General features: G+C 40.9%; 1 protein-coding gene across 3 annotated transcripts in view; it reads right to left on the reverse strand.

Moving 5' to 3' along the window:
• Nucleotides 1-5,703: 5,703 nt before the first annotated feature.
• Nucleotides 5,704-14,535, reverse strand: part of LOC143293831 (uncharacterized) — a 208,714-nt gene continuing 199,882 nt past the window's right edge. For all 3 annotated transcript variants that reach the window (XM_076605113.1, XM_076605112.1, XM_076605111.1), the window contains exon 27: nt 5,704-5,889. In XM_076605113.1, coding sequence (XP_076461228.1) covers nt 5,704-5,889 — 186 coding nt within the window. The remainder of the gene's footprint in view (nt 5,890-14,535) is intronic.

The raw sequence follows: 14,535 nt of genomic DNA on the forward strand, positions 1-14,535 counted from the left end.
CTGACTCCTCGACCTTCAGATCAGTTGCCAAAGCACTTTCATGTGGTCTCATCTGAGATAAGATCTGAGGAAGGGGATTTTGTGTTGGTGTTAAAAAATGTGGGAACATGCTCATGTGTTACTCTGACTCACACGACAGTGTTGGCTGAGATTTGCCAGTTGTTACAAGCAGACTTGTGGGACCCAATTGTGAAAGTTCTGTAACTGTGGATGGTGTTACAACAAAGTGCTTGATAGACAGCGGTTCACAAGTGTCCATGGTGTCAGAGTCATTTTATAAGGATAAACTATCCCATCTACCCATGGAGACATTGGACTCTCTACAGATCATTGGTGCTGGTGGTGGACAAACTGTTCCTTATTTGGGTTTTGTACATAGTGAGATTTGTATGCCTGTCAATGTTGTGTGAAAGAGAATGTAAGTTCGTTATTACTTGTATGTCCTGATACCGAGTTTTCCAAGCAAGTTCCTATCATAGTGGGCACAAACATTCTCCGATTGTATGCTGATGCATGCAAGGAGAAAAGAGGTACAGATTTTGCATCTACCTTTTCAATAAGACCAGAGGTACAGTTTGTCTATAACGACCTGCCAAAGGTTGATGATGGATTCTTGGGTTCAGCTCATTTGATCAGAGCAAATGTGGTCATTCCCGCTGGGGAAGTGATTGAAGTAAGTTGTTGTTCACGTGTTAGTGTACCTGGTACACGGACCGCAGTACTAATTCAGGAAGCCACAAAAGAGGTTTCAACACAAAGTTGAATGACAACAACAATGATGAAACTGACAGCCCACTTGATACTTATTCAGTCAGTGTGACAGAATACGTGCAGCGAGCACTAGAAGAGGGGGAGGAGAGGGAGAGAAGTGATGTAAGATTATCCAATGGGTCAAATGCCAGGTAGAGGGTGTGGAAGTGGGCATGGCAGTTGGACATCATTTGGAAATAGACAACCGCCAATGCTCCATGTTTTTCATGAATTGCGGGGTTGAAAGTGCACTGGATGTGAAACATGCTTTTAGTTTTCACGTGTTTTGTTACTGAATCAGATGGTTGACTTGTTTTGAGAGGAGGCAAGCTGAATGTACAGCAGCTTTAATTGGCCCAGGTGCAACCTGGAGGGAGTGAGTGTCATCAAAGAACTTCACCCTCTAACAGGTGAAAGCTCTTGGCCATCAAAAAGCTTGTCTGCTAAGTTTCTGAGAACATGACTGATTTTTAATTTTTCGTTATTGTTGGGACAGTTATTCACTTACATGTCTGCTCGAGTTGTGATTTGTTTTTATAAACTTATAGCCTGTTTTAATTTGTTCAACAGGTAAAATCTGACAATAGGCATACTATTTCAAACTGTATTTTGTTTGTATTATTTATGGATGCCATTATGTGGAGGTGGAAATAAGACTTTTTTGTTGCACAATAACTATTAATTCCGCTTTAAATACTTGAACAGTTATCTACAATCAGACTAAGTGGGGAAAAGCCCAGCTTCAGAATCTATATTCATTTTTCTTCGCAAAAAAATTTACTTTCCTTCTGTATCCCCCAAACGTTTTGCAATGAATCTTTTTTTCAATCTATTACCTCAAAATTCCTTGGCAAGGGGAGAGCACTTTTTATTTTTTTATTTCTTTTTAACAAATTCTCTGGCACTGAACCCAATAAAATTACGGTAATTGTAAACATTTTTGCTGAAAACGTGTAAACATAATTGTGATTATTAAAGCCAGAAATGCACATAGTTGCTTTCAATACTGTGACAATAACTGCATACACAAAATTATCAGTAAACAAATAAACATGGGGTACCCATGAATTTGCACACCATGCATGTCCAACATAGTCTTTTGAAATTGAGTCCTTTCACCCAGTACTGAAATATATAAATTGTCAAAAGTCAAATATTCATATGCTAAATATAAATGCACTTGGAAACGTACAATCAAAATCCTTGCCTAAAATACTGTTCATTTTAGTCACCAAATATATTTTATGTGTGTGCATGCATCACTGTGTGTGTGATTTCCTTGTATGTGACTCAAAAGCCAATACTGAATGTCTGCTTATGTCTGGATGTTGTTCAAGTCACCTTTACTTGCTCAAGGCAGATTTTATGGGTAGTGTTGGCCTAGGAGTAAAAAAAAGTATCTGCCTAGGAAGTGAGAGAATCTCAGCAAACTGGTTCGAATCCCACTATCACTCACCCACTAGACCTTGGGTAGTGGTCTGGAAGATAGTCATTCGGATGAGACGATAAAATGAGGCCCTGTGTACAGTACACACTTAGCACACATAAAAGAACCCACAGCAACAAAAAGGGTTGTCCATGACTAAACTCTGTAGAAAAATACACTTTGATAGGAAAAATAAATACACCTACAGGCAGAAAAAATACAAATGGGCAGCACTCTCAGTGTAGCAATGCCCTCTCCCTGGGGAGAGCAACCTGAATTTCAAACATAAATTTTTAGTGACAAAAGAGTAATATGATACAATTGGCTGTCATTGTCCACTCATTCACATGACTGTGCAACTCAAAATGAATGTAACACCATGGTCAAGTTTGCCGATGATACTACTCTAGAAGGGCTGATTACGAACAGTGATGAGTCAAAATATAGGGAAGAAGTACATGAACTTGTCAGCTGGTGTGATCAAAACAACTTAGAACTCAAAGTATCAAAAACCAAAGAATTAATTATAGATTTCAGGAAGACCAGATCTGACCCCTTACCACTTGTCATTGAAGACAAGCAAGTAGAGATCATCAGTGACTTTAAATTTCTCAGACTGATCATATCCAACGATTTGAAATGGGAGAAAAATATGGAAAAAATTGTTAAGAAAGAACAAAAGCGCCTATACTTTCTTCGGTGCCTCAAAAAGTTTGGAATTAAAAAAGAAATCATGGTTGATTTCTACCGAGTAGTCATTGAAAGTTTGCTAACCTTCGCTATTACTGTTTGGTACGGAAACATTTCCAAGGCAGAAGTTGCAGCCCTTAACAGAATCGTAAAAACTGCCACCAAGATTACCAGGGCTGATCTACCTTCTCTAGAAGACATATATTATAAGTGGCTACTAAAAAAAGCAAAATCAATCAGCCAGGATGAATCACATCCAGCTTTTGGGATTTTCGAGATGCTCCCCTCTGGTCAACGGTACAGAAGTATAAGGACGAAAAACCAATCGCTTCGCCAATAGCTTTTTCCCCCAAAGCAGTCAATGCCCTGTCTCTCGAACAAATCCAGTGTGATAAATAGAATTGTGCAACCAACAACCATCTACCGAAAGATCTAGTCATCAGCCCCATCCACATGTAATATGCAGCTTTTGTTCAAACGTGTGTGCGTGCGTGCGTGCGTGTGTGTGTGTGTGTGTGTGTGCAGTGCGTGCATGTGTGAGTATGCACAAGTTTTTATATTGATATGCACTTGTATGTATTCTAATTTCTACTGTATCTATGTTTGTGTATGATTTTCGATTTATGTTTCTATCTTGTTATGTACTATCCCCCCCAATATTCCTTGTGACCCTGGTACACTTGGTAATAAAGACATAATTATTCTATTCTATTCTATTCTTGTTCTTGTTGCTTATAATCCAGCTGACTGCACAGGGCAATATCAGGACTGTCAAACCATACAAATGCTCAACTGTGTCAAGACAAAACTGTCACACCACACACACACACACACACACACACACAGAGTATCCCAACCATTTAGCTCCTTATGGCAAATAAGGCTAGATCATGCTGAAGACGCCAGCCATTCCGCTTAATTCATCATCCCCAGATTACAAAAAATTGTAAAAAAGAAAACATTACTTCAAAGCCAAACAACAACAACAAAAAAACATAAAAAAGACCATATAGGCAAATGACACTGCAGAATGGACAGCTAGTACCCATCCCAGTGTTTACAATCTCAATACCTAATCGTCAGAGCAAAACAGCACATATAGTACATGACAGTCTGCAGAAAAAAGAAAAAAGTGTCAAGGCTTGCTTGAAAAAAGAAAGGGGGATGAATTGGAAAGGCAGAAAAAATAGATAACAGTGAAGGAAGAAAAAAGGCAGAAACAAAAAGAATGATAGAAAAGAGGAAATTTATAGCACAAAATTTCCAGAAGAAGGGGATGCTATCTATACTGAAAGACCCCCGGCATCCCCAAGAGGGAACATTGTCTACTCAAGAGCTTTGTAGTATTTGGACTCAGTGCATGAAGTCTTATATGGAATACTTTTTCTAATGAATACATTATCATGTTCGACAGACATGATTTTGTACTTTATTTTAATACTAAGGGCAAAATTACTCATCTAGAGATAACAATCTGCACAAAAACAAGTGGGTTCAGACCAAGGAATAGTTTACACAATCATCATCTACAGACACATGTATTATCCAATAATTTAACCATGAAACAGCAATGTTCCAAAAAATGTCTCCATAGTAAATGCTGCAGCTCTGTTCCGTCAACTTCAGACTACAAAATTTTCATCAGCAAACATCACACTGAGCAGTCCTGGTATCTGAGGCAGTTTTGTCTTTCTATTATAAATGTAACTGATTTCTGATTATTTTAAAGGTATGGAAGTAAATGATGACAACAATTGTGTATGAACCTGTGTACAATAATCAGTAAAACATTCAAAATGAAGAGGACCCTCCACTTCCTGAGCAGGTTAATCATTAGAACACAAAATTACTTTTATGAAATGTAAGCAATACAGATGAAGCAGTCAAGGAAAATGACATGTCAAAAGTCATTATCTGATATGTTTTACATTTTCATGTTTTATATATGCAAATAAAAGGAAAAAAGAAACAGAACAGAAAATCTCAACTGTAAATGCTGCAGCTCTGTTCCGTCATCTTGTAGACTATAAAATTTCATTCCACAATTGCACAAAAACACAGGTTCAAGAGTGCACAATGAATCTGAACAGTTCTCTCCATTGATTTTCCCTACAGACGACCCATTTGTTAGGGTTAGGAAAAAAATCTAAAAAAATACAAAACATAAAGTAACTGAATGAAACTCACTGTACTTGACCCACTGACGTCGTGTGAATGCCCACCCCCCTCCCTCTTCACTGCTCTCAGAAGCTGAGTCACTATCAGTACCTTCTTGCTGATTGATTTCTTCACTGCAGCTACTTTATTCAACGTCTTCATCCTTGTCGATGTCGAAACCTTCAGTTTGAAGCATTTCAATCACTTCAGCAGCGGTAAAAGCCGCTGTCGTGATCTAGTTTGCTCCAAAAATTTCCACTTCTATCGCCTGCAATGCCATTTTCGATATGTATGCAGATTAGCTTGTCGTGCGGGATCCTGAACTCACTGGCTCGCTGTGGAGTGTGTTGCTACGAAATCTCATGAAGAAACTTTCCATTTGACCCTTGACATGTTCGCAATGCCCGGTGTAGCTGCAACTGTTATGCTACCCCATGAGGAAAACGTGGAAAAAATTTTAATTGTGGAAACCGCTATAGCGTTTTGTTGTCTGGAACACTACCTTACATCAGGAACACTATAGCGTTCCATCGTCCGGAGTGAGTTAATCCATATAAATAAAGAACATTAACTTAAAATAACCCATCTTTCAAAGTCATCATGTATATAGCAGGCCAACAATGACATGATGGGGGATGTACCAACAGTGACTTCAAGGTGTAGTGTTTCTGATGACTGTTTCACTGATCCAGGAGGTTGGTGAGGGAGGGGGGGTTGTGGCGCTCCATCCTCCTAAGGCCAAGCTCATCCACCCGGGGTGTCAGGGCCTGCTGGCTGCGGTATGCTGCCAGCTTATGCTGCCATCGGGTCAGCAAGTCCACCACCTGACAGTCTGTCTCATTCCCCTCCCGTGCCATCAAGGGACTCTGGACACAGAAACACACACCACTTCAGGGTTCATGGTGAGAAAAGAGTTTGGGTCCACACAGGAGCAGAGGGTTAATATGTGTTTGTGTGTTGAAGTGTATCCTTGGCAGAATTCCAATAACTGTATATAAGTACTTTCAATAAAATTAATCAAATGAGCATGCTCATGATAAATACCTGAACCATAACATGAAACATGGCAAAATAACACATCACAGACTTCAATGATACATCTGCATCATTTCAGGATTTTTCATAATTACCCGGTACATCTTAAAGTCTCAATCACCACCCGTCAGAAAGCTTGATATGTCTACTTTCGTTATCCATGAGGATGAACAGCCAGTCACGCTCCATATGGTAATTACTGGATGTTATTGTTAGTACCCCTCTCAGAAAATTTCAAGATGGTGGATGACGAAACAAAACCTGGCTCCAGTGGCTTGAAATAGCAACATGTTGCAAACACCCTTTGTGATTTTCTTAGCAAAGATGTTGCAGAAGCTTTACAAGTCACTGAAGACGATGCAGGTTTTTGGGGTTGTTATTTTTTAACATTTTTAATTCACAAAATGTGTACGAACATCACAACATTATTTCAAACTTCTTCACACACCTTAAGTTGTTGTTTTTTTTGTCTATGTTAGAAATAAAAGAAACAAATTGAATATTTGTGAAATTAGTGAAAAGGGACAGAAGACAATGAGGACAAGGTAGAAAGAGAGGAGAGACAGACAGATTGAGAAAGAGAGAGAGATAGAGAGAAGGGCAATGAAATCTATGAAGACTGAAAAAATATATAAAGTGACAACAGGGAAGATAGAGCATGTGTGTCACAGCACATCAGCATTAGGTACAATATTCAAAATACAGTTACGTCTGCATGACAGCAAAATCACACGTTTATGAGCTTTCTAGACACAGCAGTTATGTTAGCATTCCAGGACTGAACAATTAATCGTATTTCTTTTGGATACTGGGAATATACTTTTCTATTTCATATCTTCTTTTCTCTTCGGTTTTTTGGTTGTTGTTTTTTTTTGGGGGGGGGTTTTGCTGCCCCATCATCTGCACCATTTTAGTGGCATTACTCCCATGCTGCTCATTCCAAGTCCCCCATATACAGCCACACCCGGTTTTGTCCGTGGCAGTCCCAGTGCCGGAAGTCCACAGGGCACCATTGATGTTAGGTCACCAGGAGGCCACACACCAGAGGAGACCCTGCACTGCTGCTGAGTTGCTTTGGTGGTGCTAGACAGTGCCTGTTCTGATTCAACGTATTTAGGACATCACCTGCTAAACACCCTGCTGATGACAATAATGGCTTAGTCGTGGAGCCAGACTGAGTAAGCGTCTCCCCCCGAGTGGAGACCGCCACCTCATGCCTCCAACAACAGTACCCCATGAATCCACTGACACTGATGACCCTGACAAGACTCAGTGGAAACGTGGAAACTGAGGTCACCATGACAGCAGGGTATGAAAGGCCGCATAATTTGGGACTTTTCTTTATATTGATGATGAAGGAAGAGGATGATGATGATGATAATGATGATGTTATGGACGGACGTCTATTTAGGTTTGGGACTATGTGACAAGGCTGTACTCTGTGCTTCCTGTCATAATGATATTCCAGTGTCAGCAAGGCTTGAAAGATACAGACACTTGCAGTGTTGGTCAGGAAATTTGAGCAACACACCCAAAGACACATCCATGAAGTGGATGGTACCGTGTGGTCCCAGTCTTTGCATTTCAGCCCAAAGCACACTCAACTCTGGGTAGGAGCCGGCCTCAGGCCAAAAATCTCACCACCACTGGGATTTGAATCCGTATCCTCCCAGCAGTCAGTCCATGACACTAACCACTTTGCCACGGTGGCTGGTTCTATTTCATACCTTTCTTTCAAAGTGCAAGTAACCCCATGAAAAATTGAATGTGGGCAATGTTTTTTCCCCCATTTTACATCTGTAGATATGAAATTTCACAATGAAAATAACCAAATCAATAACTTCATCAGTTCTAACATTCCATTCCCATCCAAATAGTATGAGATGTTTATTTAAGAAGAATTCACTGACTAGTGTACACTTCTGAGTGGGAGCAGACTGAAGATCAACTAAAATGACAGAACAAAATGGCAATTCAAAAAATGTGTTAAATATTTTCTTTTCCTTTATTACAAAAAGAGCACTTATCAGATCTATCTGGATCATATTCATTAACACTGTATTTTGTTCCTAAATTCTGTTAACTATCCTTATTTGAAGCCACCCTAGTTTCACCTCTTTAATCTTTTGAATATTTCCGAAAATATCATTCCACTATATATTTCTTTTAATTCTTCTGTCCCAATTTAGGCAACAATTCGGCCAAATATGATTTTTAATGAGCTAATCATAAAAGTGTATCGGACCTCTTGGGATTGAACACAAGATCCTAAATGCTTTACTTGTCTCATGCATTCTATTATTTCTGCATGTCATGTGCGGTCCGCTCCTGTGAACATTATTCTCTAACAGTGTTAACAATCCCCCTATATGTCACAAAGTTTGCACAAATGTTATATTTTTTACAAAAGACATCAGATAACAAAAAAACATCCATTTTCATCCAACAAATGACCAATTTGATATATAACTTTCTCTATCCAGTCTCTAAAAATGGTGGAATTTTAGTAATCAAAATATTTGGATTGCAAATCAGGGGTTCAGAAACAAACTCCTCAGCACTTTCAGCTGGAGTCTGCTTCCCCAGCTCCTTGTCACAGTATGCCTTAAATACATCAAACCAAGACTTATCTTTATTTCTTGCAAAATCTGTATTTCTACCAACTTTCTCCAAATAAAAACTTTTATTATTTAACGCTTTTACGATATCAGTCCACTTATGTCTGTTCATATGTACCGGTAGTTTCGTAACCCATGCAAATATTTATGCATTCATATACTTACAGACATCAGGAATACCTAAGCCTCCTTGATCTACATCTTTCTGCTTATTCAATCATTCTTTCTATTCAAAACAAACTGGAAAATTCTTGTCATTATATAGCATTCACACATTCATCAGGAGGGTTAGGCAGCAGCATCCACAATAAAACAATTTTTGACAAAATCAATGACTTCAAAATTGCCACATGTCCTATAAATATCAACTGCCTTTTTAACCACACTTTATAAAACATTTGTATTTCTCAGAGTTTTCCTCAAAATTGATTTTAACACATTCCTCTAAATCATTCATTAACCACAAACCAGTATTCTAAGTCTTTTAGGGTTCCATTACATGTGCAAGTGGGACATGTATCTTACCTGGGAATTCTTTCTACTTCCTAACAAGATTGTTGCTTTTTTCCACATACGATTTTAAACCAGAAACACTTCCAAAAACTTAAAAAATTCCTACTGCTTTTTCAAAAGATCCTCTGTCACCTTCTTGTATTAACTCTCTATTATCTGTATCTAACAAGATTTTGTATGCTGTCCCTCCAATATTCATACCTTTTATTACTTTATTATGTCTAATCAAAATAGTAAAGCAAATATTTCAGTGCATAAGTCCAACAAGTAAGGTGAAATAGGATCACCCTGTCTACATCCCCTATGTATATGAAACTATGGTGTTAGTTTACTGTTTCCAGTAACTGTAGCCTTTGTACTGTTGTGAAAGACCTGAATCTACATACAAAAATCTGAACCAAATCTAAAAGCTTTCAGTACTTTAAACATGAATGACCAAATGACCAAATCGAATGCCTTTTCAAAGTCTAAAGAAATGAACAGGCTAGATTTTTCGAAAATTTGCAGATAATCTAATAAGTCATATATTAGATATATGTTGTCTCCCATGTTTCTGTCTCTAATAAATTCAGTCTGGTCATCATGAATGAGTGATGATAAGACTACCTTGAGTCTATTAGCAATGCAAGCTGAGCCTATTTTAAACAACATTTAACAGGGCAATTGCTCTCCAATTGTTCATTTGCATGGCTTGTCCCCCATAGGAATACAAATAATAACTCCCTCTTTTTGTGTACACAACAATTCTCCCTTCCGGAATCCTTCGTTTAGTGATCTAATTACAAAACCCGTAAGATTACATCAAAAGAATTTAAAGATGTTTTCTGTAAAACCATCACTTGCAGGATTTTTCATATTATTCATCTTTTTAAAGCCCAGCTTGCCTCTTCTAGTGAGATATCACCTTCCAGAGAGTCTTGCTTCTGTTAAGACAAGGCTGGTAAGTCATCAGCTAAACTGCTGATAGCAACAACCTCTGCTTTTCTTTCTGAATACAGCATCTTGTAAAAACTGTTTATTTCTTTTGCTATTTCTTCTTTATCTGTAACTTGCGTACCTTTTTTTTTTTTTTTGGCCAATTTTAATAATCTACTTACTGACACAATTCCTTTTATCCCTGGAGCAAAAATGGTTTATAATCTTTTCCTCTTCTGTAACCCATCTTGTTTGTGAACGGAACAAGACCCCCTCCATCTGTTTTTCTCTTATTGAAATTTACTCTGCTTAACTATCTTCCAAGTCAGTTCTGTCTATCTCTGTAAAATTTTCTTTTCTAATGTTCTGATTTTCTCCTCTGACATTTTTTTCATGTGTTATGAAAATTCCAATTGTAGAAAATTTAGAAATGTTGCTTGAAATGATGATGATGGAGTCTCCTGTCGGACCAACGAATGAGTAGGCAGGCTTATCTGTCCGTGTGTGTCCTCATATGGGAGAAGAGGCCAATTTTGGATGCGCAGCACTTCCCACGGGTGTTGCAAGGGAAAACGTCTCCAGAAGTTGAGCCCTGCTTCCTTCGCTCACACTTCTCCTTAATGGCCAGCGTCCTCTTGTTTTCAAACGTCTTTATACCACTAGAGCACAGCATCCTCCAGCGACAGCAGTCAAAGGCATCAGTTTCCCAGGAAACAATGTCTATATCACAGGCTTTAACGTTTGTCTTCAAGGTGTCCTTGAAGCGGTTGCTGGGTCTTCCAAGTTTGTGGTGTCCTTCCTTCAGCTGGCCAAACAAAAGCATCCTCAGGATCCTGCTGTCTGTCATGCGGACGACGTGTCCTGTCCAGCGTAGCTGGCACTGGATCAGCAGGCTTTCAATGCTGGGCAGGCCACTCTTCTCTAGGACCTGGAGGTTGGAGACCCTGTCTTGCCACTTCATGCCGAGGATCTTTTGTAGGCATCTCTGGTGAAACTGCTCAAGTTGTTGAATGTGACGGCGATATGTCGTCCATGTTTCACAGCAGTACAACAAGGTGGTCAGCACAACAGCTCTGTAGGTTTTCATCTTGCTGCTGAGCCTGATGTCTTTGTTGTTCCACAGCCTGTTGTTGAGTCTGCCAAAGGCGGAGCTGGCCTTGGCGATGCGCAGCGTCACTTCTGCATCAAGTGCTCCGTTGCTGCATAGGGTGCTGCCCAGGTAGCAAAACTTGTCGACTGACTTGATCTCTGTGTCACTGATCTTGATTGCAGGTGGGAGGGAGGCACTGGCGTTCTGTGAGCTAACTGGTTGGTACATGGACTCTGTCTTGCTGAGGCTGATGGTGAGTCCAAAGCGCCTGCAGGAGGCTGAGAACCTGTCCATAATGAACTGCATGTCCTCATGCAGCAAGCATGCAGTCATCAAACACAGCCGCACTGTGCTTCTGGGATGACTGTGCTGGAGACATGGTCAACCAGTCTGTTTAGTATGATGCGGGCAAAGATCTTGCCGGCAATGCAGAAGAGAGAGATTCCACGGTGGTTATCGCAGGATGTTTTGTCTCCCTTCCATTTGTAAATGTGGACAATTGAAGCATCCTTGAAATCCTGGGGGACCTCCCCTCTCTCCCAGATAGACTGGAACAGGGCGGTCAGCTTGTCTGTCAGCACCTCAACTCCATACTTGTAGATGTCAGCCTGGATTCCATCCGCTCCTGGTGCTTTTCCTGACGTCAGCTTCAGGGCCTTCCGGGTCTCGGCCTTGATGGGAGGGGCAGCTAGCGAGTCACTGACTGGTAGCTGTGGGAGGGCTGCAATTAACTCGTCAGATATGGACGAGTCCCTGTTGAGGAGGGTGTTGAAGTGCTCTCAAGAATGTCTTTCTTGTCTGTCAGGAGGGTGGTCTGGTCTAAGACTCAGACAGGGGTTGATCCAGTGACTCTTGGCCCATACACAGCTCGGAGACCATCATGGAAGGTCTTCATGTCGTGAGCATCAGCTGCGGACTGAAGCTCTTCGGACTTTCCCACCAGGTGTTCTTCATCTCATGCAGCTTCTTCTGTACGAGTTGCTTGGTTTGCAAGAACTGGTTCTTCTTCCTCTGGCAGTCCTTATCGGAAATGTTATCCTGATGCCGTATATGCAGTGTGTTCAGAAGCTTGGAGATTCCAGAGTCGTTCTCGTCAAACCAGTCTTTGTGGCTCTTCTGTACAAAGCCGAGTGTATCAGCTGCTGCTCTGTTCACAGGGCCTCTATGTCCACCTGGTAGCGATCAAGCATTCTAGCAATGAGCGCTGTGCGCCTTTCTGGTCTGTAGTCTCTGTCCAAAAGGGTACAAACATTCCAGGCACCCAGAGTCAGGACATGACTCCTGGTTCTTTTCTTCTGTTGTTTTCGACTGCTAGTGTTGGATGTCCAAGTAGGTGCGGTTTTCTACCAGGTACTAGGCAAGGCAGGCTTTGTTTAGGGATCCTTTTATCTCCCCTTCCCCATGTGGGGAGAGCAGTGGTATCCCTGAAAAGGGCTGCTCTGACACTGTGGGAGGATATGGGCACCGCATCTTCCCCAATATACGGCGGATGACCATCACCCCACAGTCGCCTACATGCAGAGTCGTGACTAGGAACTGCCAGCAGCATCCTCTGCCTGTCCCCGTTACCACTTCTCCATCGCCGCAGGGCTTGGGAAAGCTGGGTGTTGAAGGGTAGCCCATCGTTCCGACATTAGCCTGGTTGCCTGACCAGCAAAGGGGACTTTTTTTTAGTGAAGAGGAGTTGTGCAGTCCCTTCCCCACTCTCTCGCCTACCGACGCTCACAGTCCCACAGGTGCAGATACTGCCATGTGTAGGACGGCCTCGGCAGGTGCAGGTTTTTTCTTTGGAGTTCCATCTCCTAGGATGACTTCCAGCCAAGGATAAGAGCTCCCCCTGCCCTTTGGTCATCCTCTTCTGCCTTCACAGCCGTTGGGAAAGATTTCCTCCTCGACCTGGTCCGTTGTTGGGAGACTTAAAATGCGGCAGGTAGTACTGGGTTACATGGTACCAGTAGCAAGGGCTATGCCCCTGACCTGACAGATGGTCGACTGAAATAATGGAAAGGTAAAAGCAGATGAGGACCAAAGAAACTTAACTGCCTCACACTTGTATTTTGTATTTACGTGTACGTGTGTGCCCATGTGATAATAATAATAATGTATTGTAATAATATGGCGCAAACTACCCATAGATGGGCTCTAAGTGCCTCACATGAAATAGTACATATATAATAGAGTATTATACCCCACAGGAGCACATGAAGACATAGAAGTGGAAAACAAAATCTGTATCCACCAATACACTCTACAAATTGCAGATATATGAATAACAGCAGGAAAAAGGCACAAAACAAACACGCACGCACACACACACACACACACACACACAAACATGTGCGCATTCTTGTTTGAATACCAACCCACAAGAACACACCCCAGGAATACTACAAAGGAGGGGGGACACAAGGGGAGTGCAGAGGGTGGGAGGAGACAAAGAACCATGCTTCGTCACATCCAAAGGCCATTTTGAACAGGTGGGTTTTCAATTTACTTTTGAAAGAAGACTGAGTTGGTGAATGCCAGAGATCAAGAGGAAAAGAATTCCAAACAGAAGGTGCATGATCCTGAAAAGCCTTCTGTTTAAATGTCTTTGAGAAGACTTGGAAACTTGAAGGAGCTTTCGTCCAGAAGACCTGAGAGAACAGGATGGAAATGCACATGTTTGTGTGTGCTTTGAGCAGGCTTGTACATGCACATGTGTGCGTACGTGTGTGTGCGTGTATATGCGCATGCATGTTGGGTATTCAACTGTCACCCATAGAATTCAGTATCAGATCTTGACATGATAACAGTTTAAGCAATAAGAACAAGGAGCTAAGCCAACATGATCAAGGCAAGCAAAAGTGGGAGAAGAGAAAGGAAAAGAAGATTATGAAAAAAACCCACAACTGTCTAATGCAGTTATTGCTAAAAAGCATTGAACCCGCCCCTACTCCCCCACACCCTAACACACAAGTGAGTCCCACGTTTCTATAGAAGAAGCTCAATCAGTTTTCAGCAACACTGACAATACACCAATTTATAATTTATATGGATTTCATGTATCTTAATGTTGATGTACTGATTATATTGGCGGTGTGTGTGAGTGTGTGAGTGTGTGTGTATGCATTTTACTTATATATACAATTTATTTCCTGGATGTTTTATATATGTTTTGCTGTACAATACCTTATGGTCTTTATTGTGTGTGTGTGTATGTGTGTGTGAACGTGCACATGTTATTTTAGTAATATATACCTTTTATTTGTTGGATGTTTTCATTTGTAAATATTGTTGTGCAATACCTTATTGTCTTAATGTGTGTGTGTGTGTGTGTGTGTGTGGAGGGGATGGGGGGT

The sequence above is a fragment of the Babylonia areolata genome, chromosome 19, assembly GCF_041734735.1.
Source record: "Babylonia areolata isolate BAREFJ2019XMU chromosome 19, ASM4173473v1, whole genome shotgun sequence".
NCBI classification, from domain to species: Eukaryota; Metazoa; Mollusca; class Gastropoda; order Neogastropoda; family Buccinidae; genus Babylonia; species Babylonia areolata.